We start from the raw sequence: 15,221 nt of genomic DNA on the forward strand, positions 1-15,221 counted from the left end.
AGCAATGGCTGATGAACTTGCCAAAGAAGAAATCCACCCCTCTGTAATTGACGCTGCCAAGGCGTCTTTTGGTCGGGATCGGCCAATGACGGATGATGTCCGACCAGGAGATTTCTTCGATGACCCAGACTACCTAGAGACATTGCCCCACGAGGCGAAAGCCCTGATATGCGCTGTGCAAGAGGCAGGAGACCATCCCGACCGGCCTGGGCTGTGCCATATTCAATCTGAGCTTGCCTTTACACGATACCAACAGAGTCAGAGTGAAGACGATCTTTCTATGGCACTTGCTCTCGAGGCCTTGTCTCTCCGCTATGTACCAGCTCAACACCCTGGTCGAGGGAAGTCCAACCACCATATGGGCGACTTGTATGTACGAAAATGGAAAACACATAAAAATGATGTGACTCTGGATGAGGCTATCAGGCATTACAAGTTAGCTCTTCTTTTTGCCCAGGAGAAAGACGAGGTACTTTGCGAGTGGGCTTGCGACCTTGCGGTGGTGCAACTGGAGCGCTATAAGAAGACCAAGCAGGTCAGCGACAAAAAGGAAGCACATCGGTATTTTGATAGGGCTATTGAGCTTGCCGGACAGCTACCTGTACGAGCACGACATATTTCCAACAAAGGCCACTTCTTGTACTTGGTTGTATCTGGCAGCGACATAGAGAGAGAGGCGCAATTAACAGAGTCGATCGCAGTCCATCAGGAGGCAATCCAATTTTGCGACAATAATCCGGGTCTTTCGTCCCCGCCCCAACTCCCATATGGCATGATTTATCGCAATGCGGGCCTTGCTTACATAGCACGGTTCTCCATAGCCAAAGGAGGCAATGACGGCAAAAGAGGGTCGTCATTAATCGAAACGGCACTGAGCTACGAAAAGGCAGGCGATGGCCACTGGGAAGACTTTACAAATGAGCTTGCCAATGCCCAAAAGCTAATCGCGCAGGCTTCGGGAGATTTAGACCCGGATGAAATAGCATGCGATGTATGGCGAAGAGCCATTGAAATCAGTCCAACTGCCATTACCCCCAGAATACATTTGGCAAGATCCTATCACGAAAGGGCAGGGAATTTGGTTGATCAAAGTCTTGCACAAGAACTTCTGCAGCGAGCTAGAGGCCTTGCTGAAGACACCATTCGAAGGCTGCCACCCGGGCACCGAAATACCGGACTGGCTTTTAGCTGCTGCGCTTTAGTGCACTATTCTTTGTATGATGTGCGGGGTGAGGTGACCGATATCGATGCAGCCATCGAGTGTGCTAAGAAAGCCGTCCGCGATGAGAATGACGTGAACCTATGGGACCGGTACCGCCTGCTTGCTCAAGTGCTTATTTTGAGATATGAACGCTTGAACAATGGAATTGATATGCTAGATGCCAGTGCTGCAGCTATGATGGGCCTCTCCAAATGCCCACCAGAAGATATTCAAAGCAAAGCAGAGTGCATATGGGTAGCCGCTAAAATAAGTCGGGCGAATTATGACCAAACTCGAGATCTGGATGTGCTTAAGAAAACTTGCGATGGACTTTCTGGAATAAGCCGGCTTATGTCGAAAGGCTCTACATCAAGGGCATTGCTCTTGAATGATTTGGGTAATGCATACACCCAGCTCTTCAGCCATGAGGCATTGCCTTCGCAGCTAGAGCAGGCAATCGATGCATACGGAGAAGCATTGTCAGAGTTGAAGAGTCTCCATGGGAATGAACAACACCCCAATATTTTCATGCTTAACGCTGCTCTTGGGAATGTCATGACTCAAAGATTTCTCCATTGGAAGGCCACTGCCGACATTGAATCAGCAATTAAGTACTATCAGAGAAGTCTTTCGAAGATTGACAGACGCAACCCAAGATATTCTATTCGTGTGGTAAACCTCTGTTACGCGTTACAGCTCCGCTTTGACGTCAAAAGAGATCTCAAAGATTTAAAAGAGGCCCAAAAAGTACTACACTTGGCTCTAGAGGAGGCAGCGCCACTAAGCGTTGAGACAAAGAAAGGGCTATCTATGCACTTGGGGAATGTCTATCAGTTCACATTCAAAGTTACCGGCCAGCGGGCTGACTTGGAGAACGCCATAGATCAGTACAACAAGGCTTTAGTGATAGATGGTGCATCTTCCGCTTCAACACATGGAATGACCTTACTCAACAAAGCCGTTGCACTCCAACAACTTGCTCTGATGACTGGTAGTATTTCCGACTTTAAAGCCAGTGAAAAGACGTTTGAAAATGTCGAAAAACTGTTTAGTGAAGACGATCCAAATTTTTGGAAGGCTGTCTTGAACCACGCCAATCTAATCAAAGCCAGGTATGAGCGAAAGTTGGGAGCAAATGTCGAAGAGGACGCGTTCCAGGCGCTAGAGAAGTATGAGAATCTTGCACGCATGGCAATCATTCCGGCATCGGTACGCATTAGTGTAGCATCTATAGCAGCCAAGCTTGCTACCGATGAGCTGAATGATCCGCTAAGAGCTCGAGACAACATTCTTATAAGTCTCAAGTTGCTTCCAGAAGCTATTCTAATGCACGAGAGTCGATTGAAACAGTTGGAGTTTATCAGAGAATACCAGCTCATTCCAGGGGCTGTCGCTTCTTTGTCACTCAGCGCTGGAGACCCCCCGAGTACCGTGATTCACCGTCTTGAGGCTGCTCGTGCCTTCATCTGGGATCGCATCCAAGATCGACCAACTCGAATTGATGATCTGTTAGTTGAGCAGCCGGAACTAGCTGAACGGTTCCGCACATTGCAGCAACGAATGTTTCATCAAACTCGCAACTTTGAACGGTCAAATACTACTGATCTGACATCTGTCGGTTTGGACGATGTAGACAGAATGCATAAGCACCACAATACGGACTCCTACCGCGAGGTAATTGAGCAGATTAGAGCACTTCCCGGCTTTAGCTCTTTCTTGAAGATTCCGGATAGTTCTGCTGACATCCAATCGTACGCTCATGATGCCCCCATTGTCTTTATCAACGTCACTGCATATCGGAGCGATGCTATAGTGATCTCAAGAGATGATGTTCACCAGTTGGCTCTCCCCGATTTCAATATGGAACAAGTAAAGGCATACTTTATGCGGTTTGCGATAGCACTGCATCATCTCGGTAACGCGCAGAATCAGGTGGAGGCACTATCCGAGTACCAGGAAGTGATGAAGTGGCTCTGGGAATCAGCAGCGAAGCCAGTGTTGGGCATCATAAACTGGGGCAAATACGATCTAGGACCATTTGGAAAGCCTCGAATCATATGGGCGTCCATCGGATGGCTTAGCGTCCTTCCGATCCATGCCGCAGGAGACTTCGAAACTCCAACATCATCTGATAGCAACGAGCCAAGATGCGTCCATGATGTTGTTGTATCTTCATACACAAACTCTTTGAAGGCTCTAGACTTTACCAGACATATCACTAAGCAACGCAAAGACAAATCACGGTCAAGCAACAGTCCACAGGCCCTCATTGCAGCTATGGCAACAACCCCAGGCTTTGGCCCAGAAGCCGATCTAACTGTCGAGCCAGAGATCAGTGCAATAAGAAATATTATGCTTCCATTAGTCAATGTCGAAGTTCTCATGCAGCCCAGTTCCGCCACAATCAAGGCAAAAATCACTCCTGAAACAGCCATCCTACACTTTGCCTGCCACGCTCGGGCTGACGACAAAGATCCATCACGAAGTGCCATCCTGTTGCAGGATCACCAGACTAAGCCATCCCCCTTCTCAGTGAGAACTATTCTAAACCTTGATTTGAAAGCATGTGAGCTGGTTTATCTATCTGCATGCGAGTCAGGACTAAGTAAAGTTCTATCCTTGCGGGACGAAGGGATTCACATTGCAGGCGCATTCCATATAGCTGGGGTGTCGCATGTAATCTCTACGCTGTGGAAGGTATCTGATACTGTTTCTGCGGAGCTTGCTGAATTGTTTTATCTAAATTTGAAGGGGCCTTCATGTGACTGTTTGGATTCTGAGAGGGCACCGTATGCTCTTCATGAGGCAATCGGGGAAATGAGACAAAAAGGGGTACACCCTATTTTTTGGGCCGCTTTCGTTCATTCTGGCCCTTGAAGATTTTTGCATTTGATTGTTGCTTGTTATGTAAAATTTTCTTGAATGTATTGCGTCGACGGTACCCGCTCTATCATATGTGAATCAACACTATTGTGCTGTCGCATCCTAGCCCCCAGGGGTAAGACATTTATATTAGCCCGGACATTCCATACGTACAAATTCACTTGTAGTATCTGAAAGTCGAACACCCAAAAGAAGACCTACTGGTGCCTCAACGCGCTCTGGGCATGTACGTAACCACAAATTCCAGATATCGGAGATCTCACACCGCGATCGGCGGGAAGGTTAATGAAGCTGTGAAGCGAACCACAGGGGTAAAATACAAAAATATCTCGCTACTAGATAAATTCTGACAATCCTTCTTGAGATCGGAGTTTTTCGGATTTTACGAGCAATACAAACATGTTGAAGAAGAAGATGCACTTCAACAGAAGGGGTAGAATACGTTGGTTTTGGAACGATGCTTGATTTGTCACTATATGTATATTATATAGTGTTTTTCTTTGCAGTTAGCCAAGGTTTAGCGGGCCCCAAGTAACCGCCTGTTTAGATCAAATGGTTTGTTATTTGACTTGTCGTACATCCTAAACAACTCCGAGGTTTTCCGGAGCTCCGAACTCCTATGTCCGAATGACAACGGTTTCAATCGGCAAGGGTGACGAATTTCTGTCGTGTGCCTGTTCCACATCAAAATACGCCCTTCATAATTTGAACAGCTCAAGTTGATATTTGATAAACATTGATACTCCAGAATATCTAAGCCTCGGTCACTTCATCCTCAGCCATGGTTGACTTTGACAAAGTGGGAACGACCGTCACGTCACCGGTCAAGCTTGCCCACGTGGTGCTGCGAACCAAGCCAGAAAACTTCGTGCAAATGACCTCTTTCTACAAGACATTCCTAGGTGGTCATGCATCTCATGAAAACGATTTTCTCTCATTCATTACCTATGATGACGAACACCATCGGATTGCCATTGCTGCTATTCCGGGGTTAGGAGATCATGACGCAAGAACCTGCGGGTTGGAGGTTAGTCGCCCATGAATGACATTTCAAACCACCAAAAAGAAACACATGACTCAGAACTCGATCGCTAATGTTTTCCGGAAATGTAAAGCACATTGCGTTCACATTTGCCAAATTGGAGGACCTCCTTCTGGCCTACCGTCAGCGGCAGGCACAAGGCATTAAGCCGGTCTGGGCAGTGAACCATGGGATCACCATCAGTATATATTATCGCGATCCCGATGGTAATCAAATCGAAACGCAAGTTGACGGCTTCAATACTGTGGAAGAGGCCAACGAATATATGAAGAAGAAAGAATTTAGCGAGAATCCCATTGGTGTGGACTTTGATCCGGATGAATATATCCAGAAACTGAAGGATGGGGCATCACCAAATGAGCTACTGGTGAGACCTGATATCGGTCCCAGAGGCTTAGATACTGTCCCTATCATGCAGATTTAAGACATCAACTCCGAAGATACTGAAATGCGATAGGTGTCGTTAAGCAGGTGACATAATGGATCGATTCTCTCTCAATAACACATTTACTGCTCTCAAATTTTTTGCAGGAAAAAGGAAGGAAATAATTTTATCAAGGTGCCACCACAGAGGAATAAACAAGGTTGACTCCCAGCGCCATGATATCCTAAACCAAGTCGAACAATGATAACGTTAGTAATATTTATCGCCACCAGGCCGTGCCGCTCAATGTGCAGCTATTTTGAATTTGAAAAATCTTGAAACATTCAGACATGGGGTAACGGAGCATAAGGTTTTGGTAAGCAAGCCCCGCGTCTAAGCGAGGCCGTCAAATGCACATAGTGAGTGCGATCAAATACTACTTAGTGCCTTAAAGACTGACTTCAATGCGCCATTAAGCTTGTAAAAGATTGATAATATGTCTTAAGGGATGTTTACCCGCTTTTTGGAATCTAAAAACTACCAAGGTTGTTACACATTAGTGGTTCAAATGCCCAGGTGGGCAGATTCACGGGTTAGGAGATACGAAGGAAAGTTTACTACGGCGTTCCATCCGCACCTCGCTTATCGAATCTGTTATTAGTTTGTGCAGCGCCTCGACACGAACCGTGCTAAACCCACCAACCAACTTACCAGACGCCCCACATTGTATCGAGGCGAAGTAGATTGAAGTGGAGATCCAAGGACTACCACGTGATCCACTGACATCGTTAGTGGGGCCTATGTCCCGGGATCGCTGGAACTCTTGATCGAGATTCCCAGTGAAACACGGCAAATCCATAAAATAGCCGGTGGCTTTCGGCTTTCAGTGCTGACTGGGGGCACTTAGTGGTTTAGCCAAGGAAACAGTTCGTGATTCAAGATGCCCCAAGATCCACAGGGGATGGCTCTGCCCAATCAGATAATATTTGCTACTGGTCTAGCCACACTAAATACTACACCGAAGCGAACCGAAGGAAGAGGCTTTAAAAACCCCCTCTCTTCAGTCGAATGTCCCTTGTCAGGTGACAGGTGCCCCCACTCCTCCTTTGCCAGATGACCACATTTTGGCGTTTCTGCGACAATGGCCTCGTTTCAGAAAAAGAATAAATGGCATCAAGTGGACTCCTCACGCAGAGGATATGAATTTGATCGTCAAATGTGACATGTCATTAAACTTGTCCCTGCTTGATAGCTCTCCATGTAAAGGGATTCTAATTCGATCTTTAAAAAGAACTCGTTTGTAGGCGCATCAGTATCATGGATCTAGCTCATGAAGTCTTAATCTGGCCAAATCATACACGTCCGGTCCTCAGCTGCATTCCAAAACATTCGGGTACAGCCGACGCGCATGAGTTTTTTCTTTACAGGAAGGGTCGCTTCCCAGTTCCTGGGAATCGCTAATTCTTGCTGCAATTAGCGCTCCTGTCGGAACATACCGAATTCATCTCCTTGGCAACAAAAGATACTGATCTCGGTGGAGATCTTTCACGCAAGATTCTAGAAGAGAATAGATCAACCAATCAGCAAGGACAGCTAAAGTCGCTTCATTTGAGCCGCCTTCACTAAATCGAGTAATTTCAAGGACAATCGCGTTGACGGGACCCGGTAGCTCCGCAATGGTCCACCGAGCCCCGTTCTGTTTCGCGCCTGCAATAGTGATTAGCCAGATTACCTAGTGTCACGCTTCGACAAGATGAGATTAAGTGAAATTTGTCCGATGAGCTGACTTTTGAATCTAACTAAAGCTTTTACATCTAGTCTGGTTAGGCAGCCCCGTGGGTCCTCGGCAAAATTGACTAGAATCTTGTACTATGGCCCTTGGCATCCAGCCACATCGTGATACGTTCCTAGCTGCATTTCAGCGGGCCGAATTTTGCATCTAATGAGCACTTCTGGGCAATATAATTAGCGAAGACCCTGTTATCTCCATTCTAATTGATATGATAGATCTGTGCAGAATGTTCACTGGTGTGCGAAGGGTCGTGCTCGGCTTCGTCTGTACTAGCGATCCCTAAATCTTTCTGTCTTTTTCTCTACCCTTCTATCTCTGTCTCTCGTTCTCTTATTCCCTACGTGTAAAACTTCCTCTCCAAGCCTGGTAAGGTTTCAAAGATCTTATTGAGGTGAATAGTTCCTCACGCCCCTGATTACAGCAGAAGTCTCGAATGCCATATCCATTCGCTTGTCATCCATATTGCAACCAGCGTGAACCGGTGGCTCTCTAGCCTCATTTTCAGATTACTTCACCAAGCGCTCGTTGCATAGTGGCTATCTGCTGCCGACGACTTTTGCATCACACTCTCATTTCTTTTCGGCAACTCATTCGTTTCTTTCTTCGTGGATACACTTCCATGTTATGAAAAAGTCCATGCCGTCATACCAATTGTTGCTTTCCAATTTGAGGTCATAGAAAGCCTTAAATTACTTCCAACCCGAAATGGAGGCTGAGTCACCCATTACTAGGCCAGGGCCCATCAAAGTCTCTTCATCCGACGGGCAGATGTTCGTGAAGGGACCTGAAGAACATTTTGAGAATAATGTGCATCTACCACAGCATATCTCACCACCGAGACCTCTTCCATTGAGGGCTTTGCATTATATAGCTCAGCAGCCACTTGAAGATTCGGGTCCTCTGCGAAATCCAATCAGCCACCACCCCAGATACCTCATACCACGCAGTCATCTGACAATCGGAACCCAGCGTCCGAGCGAGAAGTCTTTGTCGTCAGTCGACTCTAAAACTAGCGGAAGTACTTCAGATACTACCCTGTCTCTACCGATACCGCCGCCCGGTTCGTTTCCGCCGTATGCAGCGCCGCCAACACAGCCCTCTTCAATATACGGATCCTGCGCGAGTCCCACCAGCACAATTGACTTGACATCGCGTACATCAATCGCAACCGAGCTCCTTTTCAGGCAATCTACATCCTCTTCATCGGTTATTCGCCTTTCTGATATCCCCCCATTCCCGCCGCCATGGTACCCGCCGCCATCGCAAGATCCCCCACTGCCCCAGAATGATCCACGCCTGCAAGCTGTAGGTCTTACATCGCCACTCAAGACCAGCCAAGCTCAGAACTCAGATGTACAACCCGTCTTTGCCATCCCAGAGAATGTCCCTAATCCCCGCCTCACTCGAGTATCCCTGGCCTCAAGTCAGGCTATTCCGTCCAGCTGGGGTTACGGGCCGACCGAACCAGTGAGCATCGGAGCCTGCTTGGATGCCGAATCAGGAGAAGGGCGACCCATTTCCCATCACCACAGAGCATGGCTTAACGCCACCAGTGTTGAGAAGAAAGACAAGCCGACAATACCCACGATTGCCAAGTCCCATTCTACCTCAATGGTCTCGAATCTGGACAGCCCACCACTCCCCCTGGGAAAATCAACATTCGTTCGTGAAAACATAAATTCCTCGTCACTTCTTCACTCTCAAGGGACTTTTAAGAAGGGGTTCGTTTGCACGCCATTCAACCAGTCTGACCAGTATATGAAATCTAAAAAGCCGCCCATCTCACGGGAACAAACCTTCGAGCAACACAATGACACTTGGATGTCCAAGCCTTCCGATCAAAAGGTTTATGCTATGCCCAATGCTATGCCCAATGCTGCGCCGACTTTAAATGACAAAAAGCTCACTAGCCTCAATTCTTTCCATCGGGAGACAAACGCTGTGCGTGATGCTGAGGCCCGTAGCACCACTCCTTTGAGTTTGATCGATCTGATTCGAAGTGCCACTGGGATGTCTTCGAGCTCAGAGGATGGGAAAACTGCCAGTCGGACTGACCTTACTGACAAGCGCCAAGATTTTGACCTATGGAACGCAAGTGAGTTTGTGCTCTTTCCTTTTTTCTTGTCATCTTAGAAGCGAAACATAACAGTTGATATCAGGTAGATGCCACCGCGACTCTGGCTCCTTTTCTGATATTCTGGCTGAGTTCCCCCCACCGGGCGTACCATTGTTCAAAGGCCGTGGGTTTTTGCCTATTTCTATTTGGCGCTCCAAACGACGCAATATTGAAGCGATCGAGTGGGAGAAGCATCACGACACGGGTAATACTCCCTCCAAGAGACCTTTTCATGGCCTGTCCCGGAGACAGCTCATCATGATCTGCATCGTTGTTTTGAGTACGATTGTCCTGGCAATTCTGCTTCCTGTTCTTCTCGTCACCCGATCCAACTCCAACAGCTCTACATCGTGCGAGAAGAATATGAGCTGCCAGAACGGAGGAGTCAGTGTGTCGAGTGGTAATGGGTGTTCGTGTATTTGTGCTAATGGCTACACCGGGACTCAGTGCACCACCATTGGGGATAGCAGCTGTGTAACGTCGGATGTCACATCGTCAAGAAACGCGACGATGGGTAGTTCCTTGCCTCGTCTCTTCGATGATTCGCTGTATAAATTCGGCATTGCTCTCAATGGAGACACCATCATGGCCCTATTCAGCGCGAAGAACATATCATGCAACGCTGAGAATACCTTCGTCTCCTTCAGCGGTGCAAGTTATGGCAGTGACACAAGCAAGACTCGCCGATCCTATAGGACGTTCATCAGCGAAGTTGAAGCTGAAATAGACCCTATATCTGTCTCCCTATCCGGTTCTAGTATAACTACTCCTCGGGCCCTAGCTACCATGAACGGCATCCTATATGACGACTCGACCACCAGCGAGGCCGCAACTACAGATTCTACGGAGATGGAGTTCATGAGCAGTACAGCCATTGCCTTATTCGAGGTAGTGGAATTCTCCCAGGTAGCTGTGCTCTACATCGTGGAAGAGACACGCTCGTTTGAATCCGCCGTCAGTACGAAGGAAACCATTCAATCGTACCTACTTCAGTCCTTCAAAAGCACAGCCCACCCATCGCTCCGGGTGTTGGGTGCGTATGACCTCGACTTTGAGAATAAGACCATCACGCTACCCGATGGTACGACGATAGGAGGGCGAATTTGAGTCATGGTTCATATCGAAGAAGGGGAAGAACATGAAGGAAATTACGTATGCATCCCATGGCTTGTATGATTAATTGATGAAATTATTACACTTACCGTAAAACATTCCTTCCCGCCGCTGAACAGCAAATTGCCATTTGCTGTTAAGAATTCTCGCACGGCTCTATTCATTTATCATGACACCCACATTCAGGTATTGGCCTCCAGTGAGCTGGTCATCGTGGCCCTCCGTGGCAAAGTACTCACTGCACGGCCCCGGGAACATCAGAAGGTCACATATTTGCTCTCGCAGTTCGGATATCGATGATTCGTATGCCTGGTTCAGTTTCATAGCAGTCATTTTCATGATGTGTGTACCGATCAAGACTCATGACGTGCTGTTTAGTATAGCCGGCGATTGTGGTGCAATATGGGCCGGCACTTCCTCTGTTCAGTGGCATTCAATTTCCGATGGATGACTATTTTCAAAATATCCCTTGCGTGGGAGTGGTACCATGAATCCCCCTTTTCTTTTTATTATTGGACTTGCATCCTGCCTTTCTCCAACCAGCCAAACTGGACCCTAGAGCTCTTGTAGATCTTCAATCGTCAGGGACAGTTAAAAGTCTCTTTCTTCGGATCCTGGCTGTAGGCGATGTTTTCCTAGGACCCAAGCGGATCCACTAACAAAATTATTCAAACGCGCCAATTTTTTAACGCAGAGTAAGTATCCAAGCCCAACAACAATCTTATCCATTTGCTGTTTCCATACATTAGAGTAGAATCGGCAAACACTTGAGCCCAGAAATGACGAGAGACCAAGCGGTTTGACTGTGCTTAAAAGATGTAAAAGTCCCAGCGTGTTCTGCATCAGAGAGTCCTCTAATGAAGGGTCATCAAAGAGCATTCACATTAACTCCCAATGAACACTTCTGACATTCGAGCCACATTCGATATGTGGATCATCAACATCTCTGGGTAAAAAACGCTGTTTCAGTTCATCCCGCGATATATGGACGGCATTTGCAACATCCGGGCGGGATGCTGTTTGAAACAAAATCATTATTGAGTCTCCGCAGAACCCTCTCGATTTGAGACGATTTATGGGATCTCTAGCTCTTCGTAGTATATTCACACATTCTTCTTAAACAAAATACGATATCAATGTGTGCAGTTGATCAAGTTATTTCGAATACTGACAGGTTGGCAATACATAGCATTATAAAAGTATCGAAATTATTACCTTTGTCAAGAATTAGTTTCAAACTTGTTCGTTCATGTCTCGGATCCCGGCTAGAGGAACATCGGTCTTTGGTACAGAGTCTCCAGTCCCCACACGGGGCTTGCGGAGCCGACGGGCCCCATTTTGCTCTGACATACATTGTCTTGCCTCTGCTTGAAAAAGTCCCGAGGCGAGTGGGACCTTAAGTATTCATTTGTTTTTCCATTCTTCATTTCCCTTTCTCATTTTTTTCTTTCAACAGTACGTTGACAAACAAGCGTAGATCATTTGGCAGCTTTGCAATGGCGACAATTGAATGGTTCGGTCGGGAGGCCAAGTGACCCCTCCGTTGTGTAGATCAGCTCCACTCTCTCTTCTCTCTTCTTCCTTCTTTCCTCCTTTTTCCCCCGGCAGCCAATTGTTCTATAATAAACAAATTTATCTATATGTGTTGTCTATCCCGCATAACTAATTTTCGTACTCGTACACTCCTTTGTCCCTATCTCTCCTCTGACCACTTCGAACAGCACATGACGTGCTGATAGGTTCGGTAGGAACTTCACATCACAACTTGGCTAACTCCTGGGCACTCTATGAAATTTCTTGGAAACAAGCACGTCCACTTTGACGAGTATTCTCGATTTGCAACGTATATAATTATTGAAAATTAAAGCAGGACGTAGGGAATCTCAAGGCTACTCTCACGTTCTCCCCCGAAATAGAGTACCTGCCGTCCTTTATTTCCAGTGACAAACCCGCCTCTTAGAGGCTCGAATTCAGCCAATGTCATATGATGGCCAGCAATCTTTAGTACAAGTTGTTCATCAGGCTCAAACTGAATAGCTGCTGGCCATAGGCTAATTTCCAACTTGACAATTTGACCCGGTGGGATCAGATCAAGCTTGCTATGATCGTGTGCTGGCCAGTGCGGCTTGCTCAAAATGGGATCCAGGGCTCTATGGCTAGCCCTTAGGATGCCAGTGGGTCCAAGGTACTTGAGTGTATTGACAGTCTGAACTTCTTCTTCAGAGTGTACACCCAGCTCTCCCAATGGTATGTTTACATTGCGGAGGATCTTACCATACCTGTCAGCTTTCCGGATTTGAACAAAAACGTCAAAGTCATCATGATCTGGGCAAGAGAGCCATAGTGTGGCTTTGGATGTCCCAATAAGTCTGGTCTTTTCTTTGAAGGTATGGCGGAACAAGATCTCCTCGTAGTCGTCATCGGTTTGTTGGCCAACTATATCTCCCTGATAAGAAGCATTTCCTTGTTCAACCGCAGATTGATTCACTGATAGAAGACCATTCGAAGATAGGTAGAACTTTTGGTACTCTGCCTCCTGAATAGGCCATTGGGAATATGGTATGTTCCTTAGCGGGGGCTATAATATCTTCCAGTCAGGAACGCGATGATTTGTATCGACAGGGCTGTGTATTATTTCCACGACTCACTTACCTGATTGAATCGTAGAACAGAGATACGAACACGCGGCGTCTGCTCCCACCCGTTCAGAATGCCTTTAGTATAGAAGTCGAGAAACAATTTCATATCTGCGATGCTATCTTCTTGGTAAAGATCGTGCCACTCCTGTGTGGGATGTATTCGCAGCCTATAAATATTTTAGTGGGTCTCAAACTTTCTGCCATTTGGCTGGATTTGACAAAGGAATCTCTATACCATTTCTGTTCATGGGGGATATCTTCGAACGATCGAAGTGAACCAATGGTGTGCAGTGCACTTGACATACTTGCAAGCACATAAGCAGGGGCTTTGATTAGATGGGCCTTTGCTCTTTTATCTTGCCAATAATCATTCATCAGTGGATAACGATCAATCATGGCAATAACGTCCTCTTGGTAGTTGTCTCCTGCTTCGTTGATTAATGATTGGTCAGATGAGTATGCAGAGTACCAGAGATTGATTACCAAAGAAAGTGCCCATTAAGAAGGACCAAAATGGTTTGTACGGGACTCCTCCTCGGCACAAAGACTCTCTGTAAACGTCGCTCAATCCTTCAAGTGGTAGCATGCAAGATAGATGTGGAGGTTGTTCAGCTGCAATGAACCATTGAGATGATGCGAGCCATGAATTCCCCATCAGTGCGATGCGCCCATTTGTCCATGGAAGGGATGCGATGAACTCTATAGCATCGTAGCCGTCTCGACCTTCTGATGTTCCATGCCACCTAAAAGTTCTGAGAACAAAGTTTTCCAAATTCAAGCGAGCTACCCACCTATGGTCACCAGTGGAGCCCAATATTCCCCTCGCATTCACATTCACTACCGCATATCCATAGGGGACCCATTCAGCCGGGTCGGGAGCCTCGAAGCTTTCGAATCCAGAGAGACGGTCTTTCGAAATTCCCACACGGCCCTCAGTAACGTCAAGGGAAAGGATTCCTAGAGGCAGCTCATTCATTAGCCAAGAGGAAATCAAAGGAAGTTGAATTGCTATACCAGTGCCTGTCTTGCCATAAGGAGACCAAACCAGGATTACTGGAATATTCTCTTCGCCAAATGGGCGGAAGACATCAGCAAGGAGAATAGACCCATCTCGCAGTGGGACCTCTATATCCCTCTCCCAAACGGTAGGTGTCTGGAAAGAACGACACTTCTCTTCTCGTTGAAAATCTGGTTGCAACACCGTTTCCTTTGGGAACTGCGCCCCCGATGAGCGTTTCGCGGCTGCATTATCACTGCTCGTAATTTTTCGCTGAAGAACCTCGATATTCCCAACGATGTAGGTCATTTTGACTTATGAAATTATTCAGTCCCTCAAGAACCCTTTCATGCAAGGTTCTTGTTCTCTTTTAGGCCAAAGCAAAAGTATTAGCGTATGAATGAAGCGATCCTACACCACGTACAGAAGGACATTTATACACGGCCTCCCCCACTAGTGAGTCAGTATGATTTGTTTCTTATTTTACCATACCCCGCATGCTGGGAATCACAAATTAGAGAGGCATTCCGGCTGCTGATGGGAACTAGGGATAATGAGGGGCCGACGGGGGCGGAGAACCGAACACTAGCATATGTCCGTGGAGCAGCAACAAGTAAAATTCCATCGCCCCTTCGCTCCCTGAACTTGTTTGTGAATGCGTGCCCCGCGCCCCGCTCAGGAAACAGACTTGCGAGTAATCCAAGGAAATTCAATACATTTTCACAAGGCCCTTATAATTGTACAAGCTCGGATAGTGAGCGCAATAGAAATCAAAGAACACATATTTACAGTTGCTGAGAGGGTCGGGGAAGGAAGAGCAGAAATTATAACACATGAAACTTAAGGAGTGACGTGAAAGAACATAGTAATTCTACACACACTTCCAACGATGAGTCAAATATTGTTACCGACCCATCAATCAGCTCAATGTTTTATCAGTTGGCCTTTCTGCTGGCCTGACCGCGCAGTATTCTACATACCATTTATTCTGTACCTAGGTGCATTCATACTGGTAGTAAATCATGTCACGCTCCCCGTTTGTGTCTTTCGATCAGTGCTTTCCCGCGCTTGTGC

At 46.8% G+C, this 15,221-nt stretch overlaps 4 protein-coding genes across 4 annotated transcripts; 3 read left to right on the top strand and 1 right to left on the bottom strand.

Annotated features, from left to right (window-relative positions):
* Window positions 1-4: 4 nt before the first annotated feature.
* Window positions 5-4,078, top strand: N7484_008474 (CHAT domain-containing tetratricopeptide repeat protein; the record flags this gene model as incomplete). Its single annotated transcript, XM_057118861.1, has 1 exon — window positions 5-4,078. The coding sequence occupies one exon, from the start codon at window positions 5-7 to the stop codon at window positions 4,076-4,078; it is 4,074 nt and encodes a 1,357-aa protein (XP_056968416.1).
* A 787-nt stretch (window positions 4,079-4,865) lies between these two features.
* N7484_008475 (uncharacterized protein) lies at window positions 4,866-5,550 on the top strand (the record flags this gene model as incomplete). Its single annotated transcript, XM_057118862.1, has 2 exons — window positions 4,866-5,111; window positions 5,200-5,550. The coding sequence occupies 2 exons, from the start codon at window positions 4,866-4,868 to the stop codon at window positions 5,548-5,550; spliced, it is 597 nt and encodes a 198-aa protein (XP_056968417.1).
* Window positions 5,551-7,987: 2,437 nt separating this feature from the next.
* On the top strand, window positions 7,988-10,505 carry N7484_008476 (calcium-binding EGF-like domain-containing protein; the record flags this gene model as incomplete). Its single annotated transcript, XM_057118863.1, has 2 exons — window positions 7,988-9,377; window positions 9,442-10,505. 2 exons carry the CDS (start codon window positions 7,988-7,990, stop codon window positions 10,503-10,505), a joined length of 2,454 nt encoding a protein of 817 aa, XP_056968418.1.
* A 1,867-nt stretch (window positions 10,506-12,372) lies between these two features.
* On the bottom strand, window positions 12,373-14,456 carry N7484_008477 (CocE/NonD family hydrolase; the record flags this gene model as incomplete). The annotated part of the gene is made up of 6 exons (XM_057118864.1): window positions 12,373-13,089; window positions 13,164-13,317; window positions 13,386-13,575; window positions 13,634-13,893; window positions 13,942-14,107; window positions 14,165-14,456. 6 exons carry the CDS (start codon window positions 14,454-14,456, stop codon window positions 12,373-12,375), a joined length of 1,779 nt encoding a protein of 592 aa, XP_056968419.1.
* Window positions 14,457-15,221: the final 765 nt, after the last annotated feature.

Source organism: Penicillium longicatenatum (genome assembly GCF_028827895.1).
Source record: "Penicillium longicatenatum strain IBT 33135 chromosome Unknown contig_6_segment0_segment0, whole genome shotgun sequence".
Classification (NCBI taxonomy): domain Eukaryota; kingdom Fungi; phylum Ascomycota; class Eurotiomycetes; order Eurotiales; family Aspergillaceae; genus Penicillium; species Penicillium longicatenatum.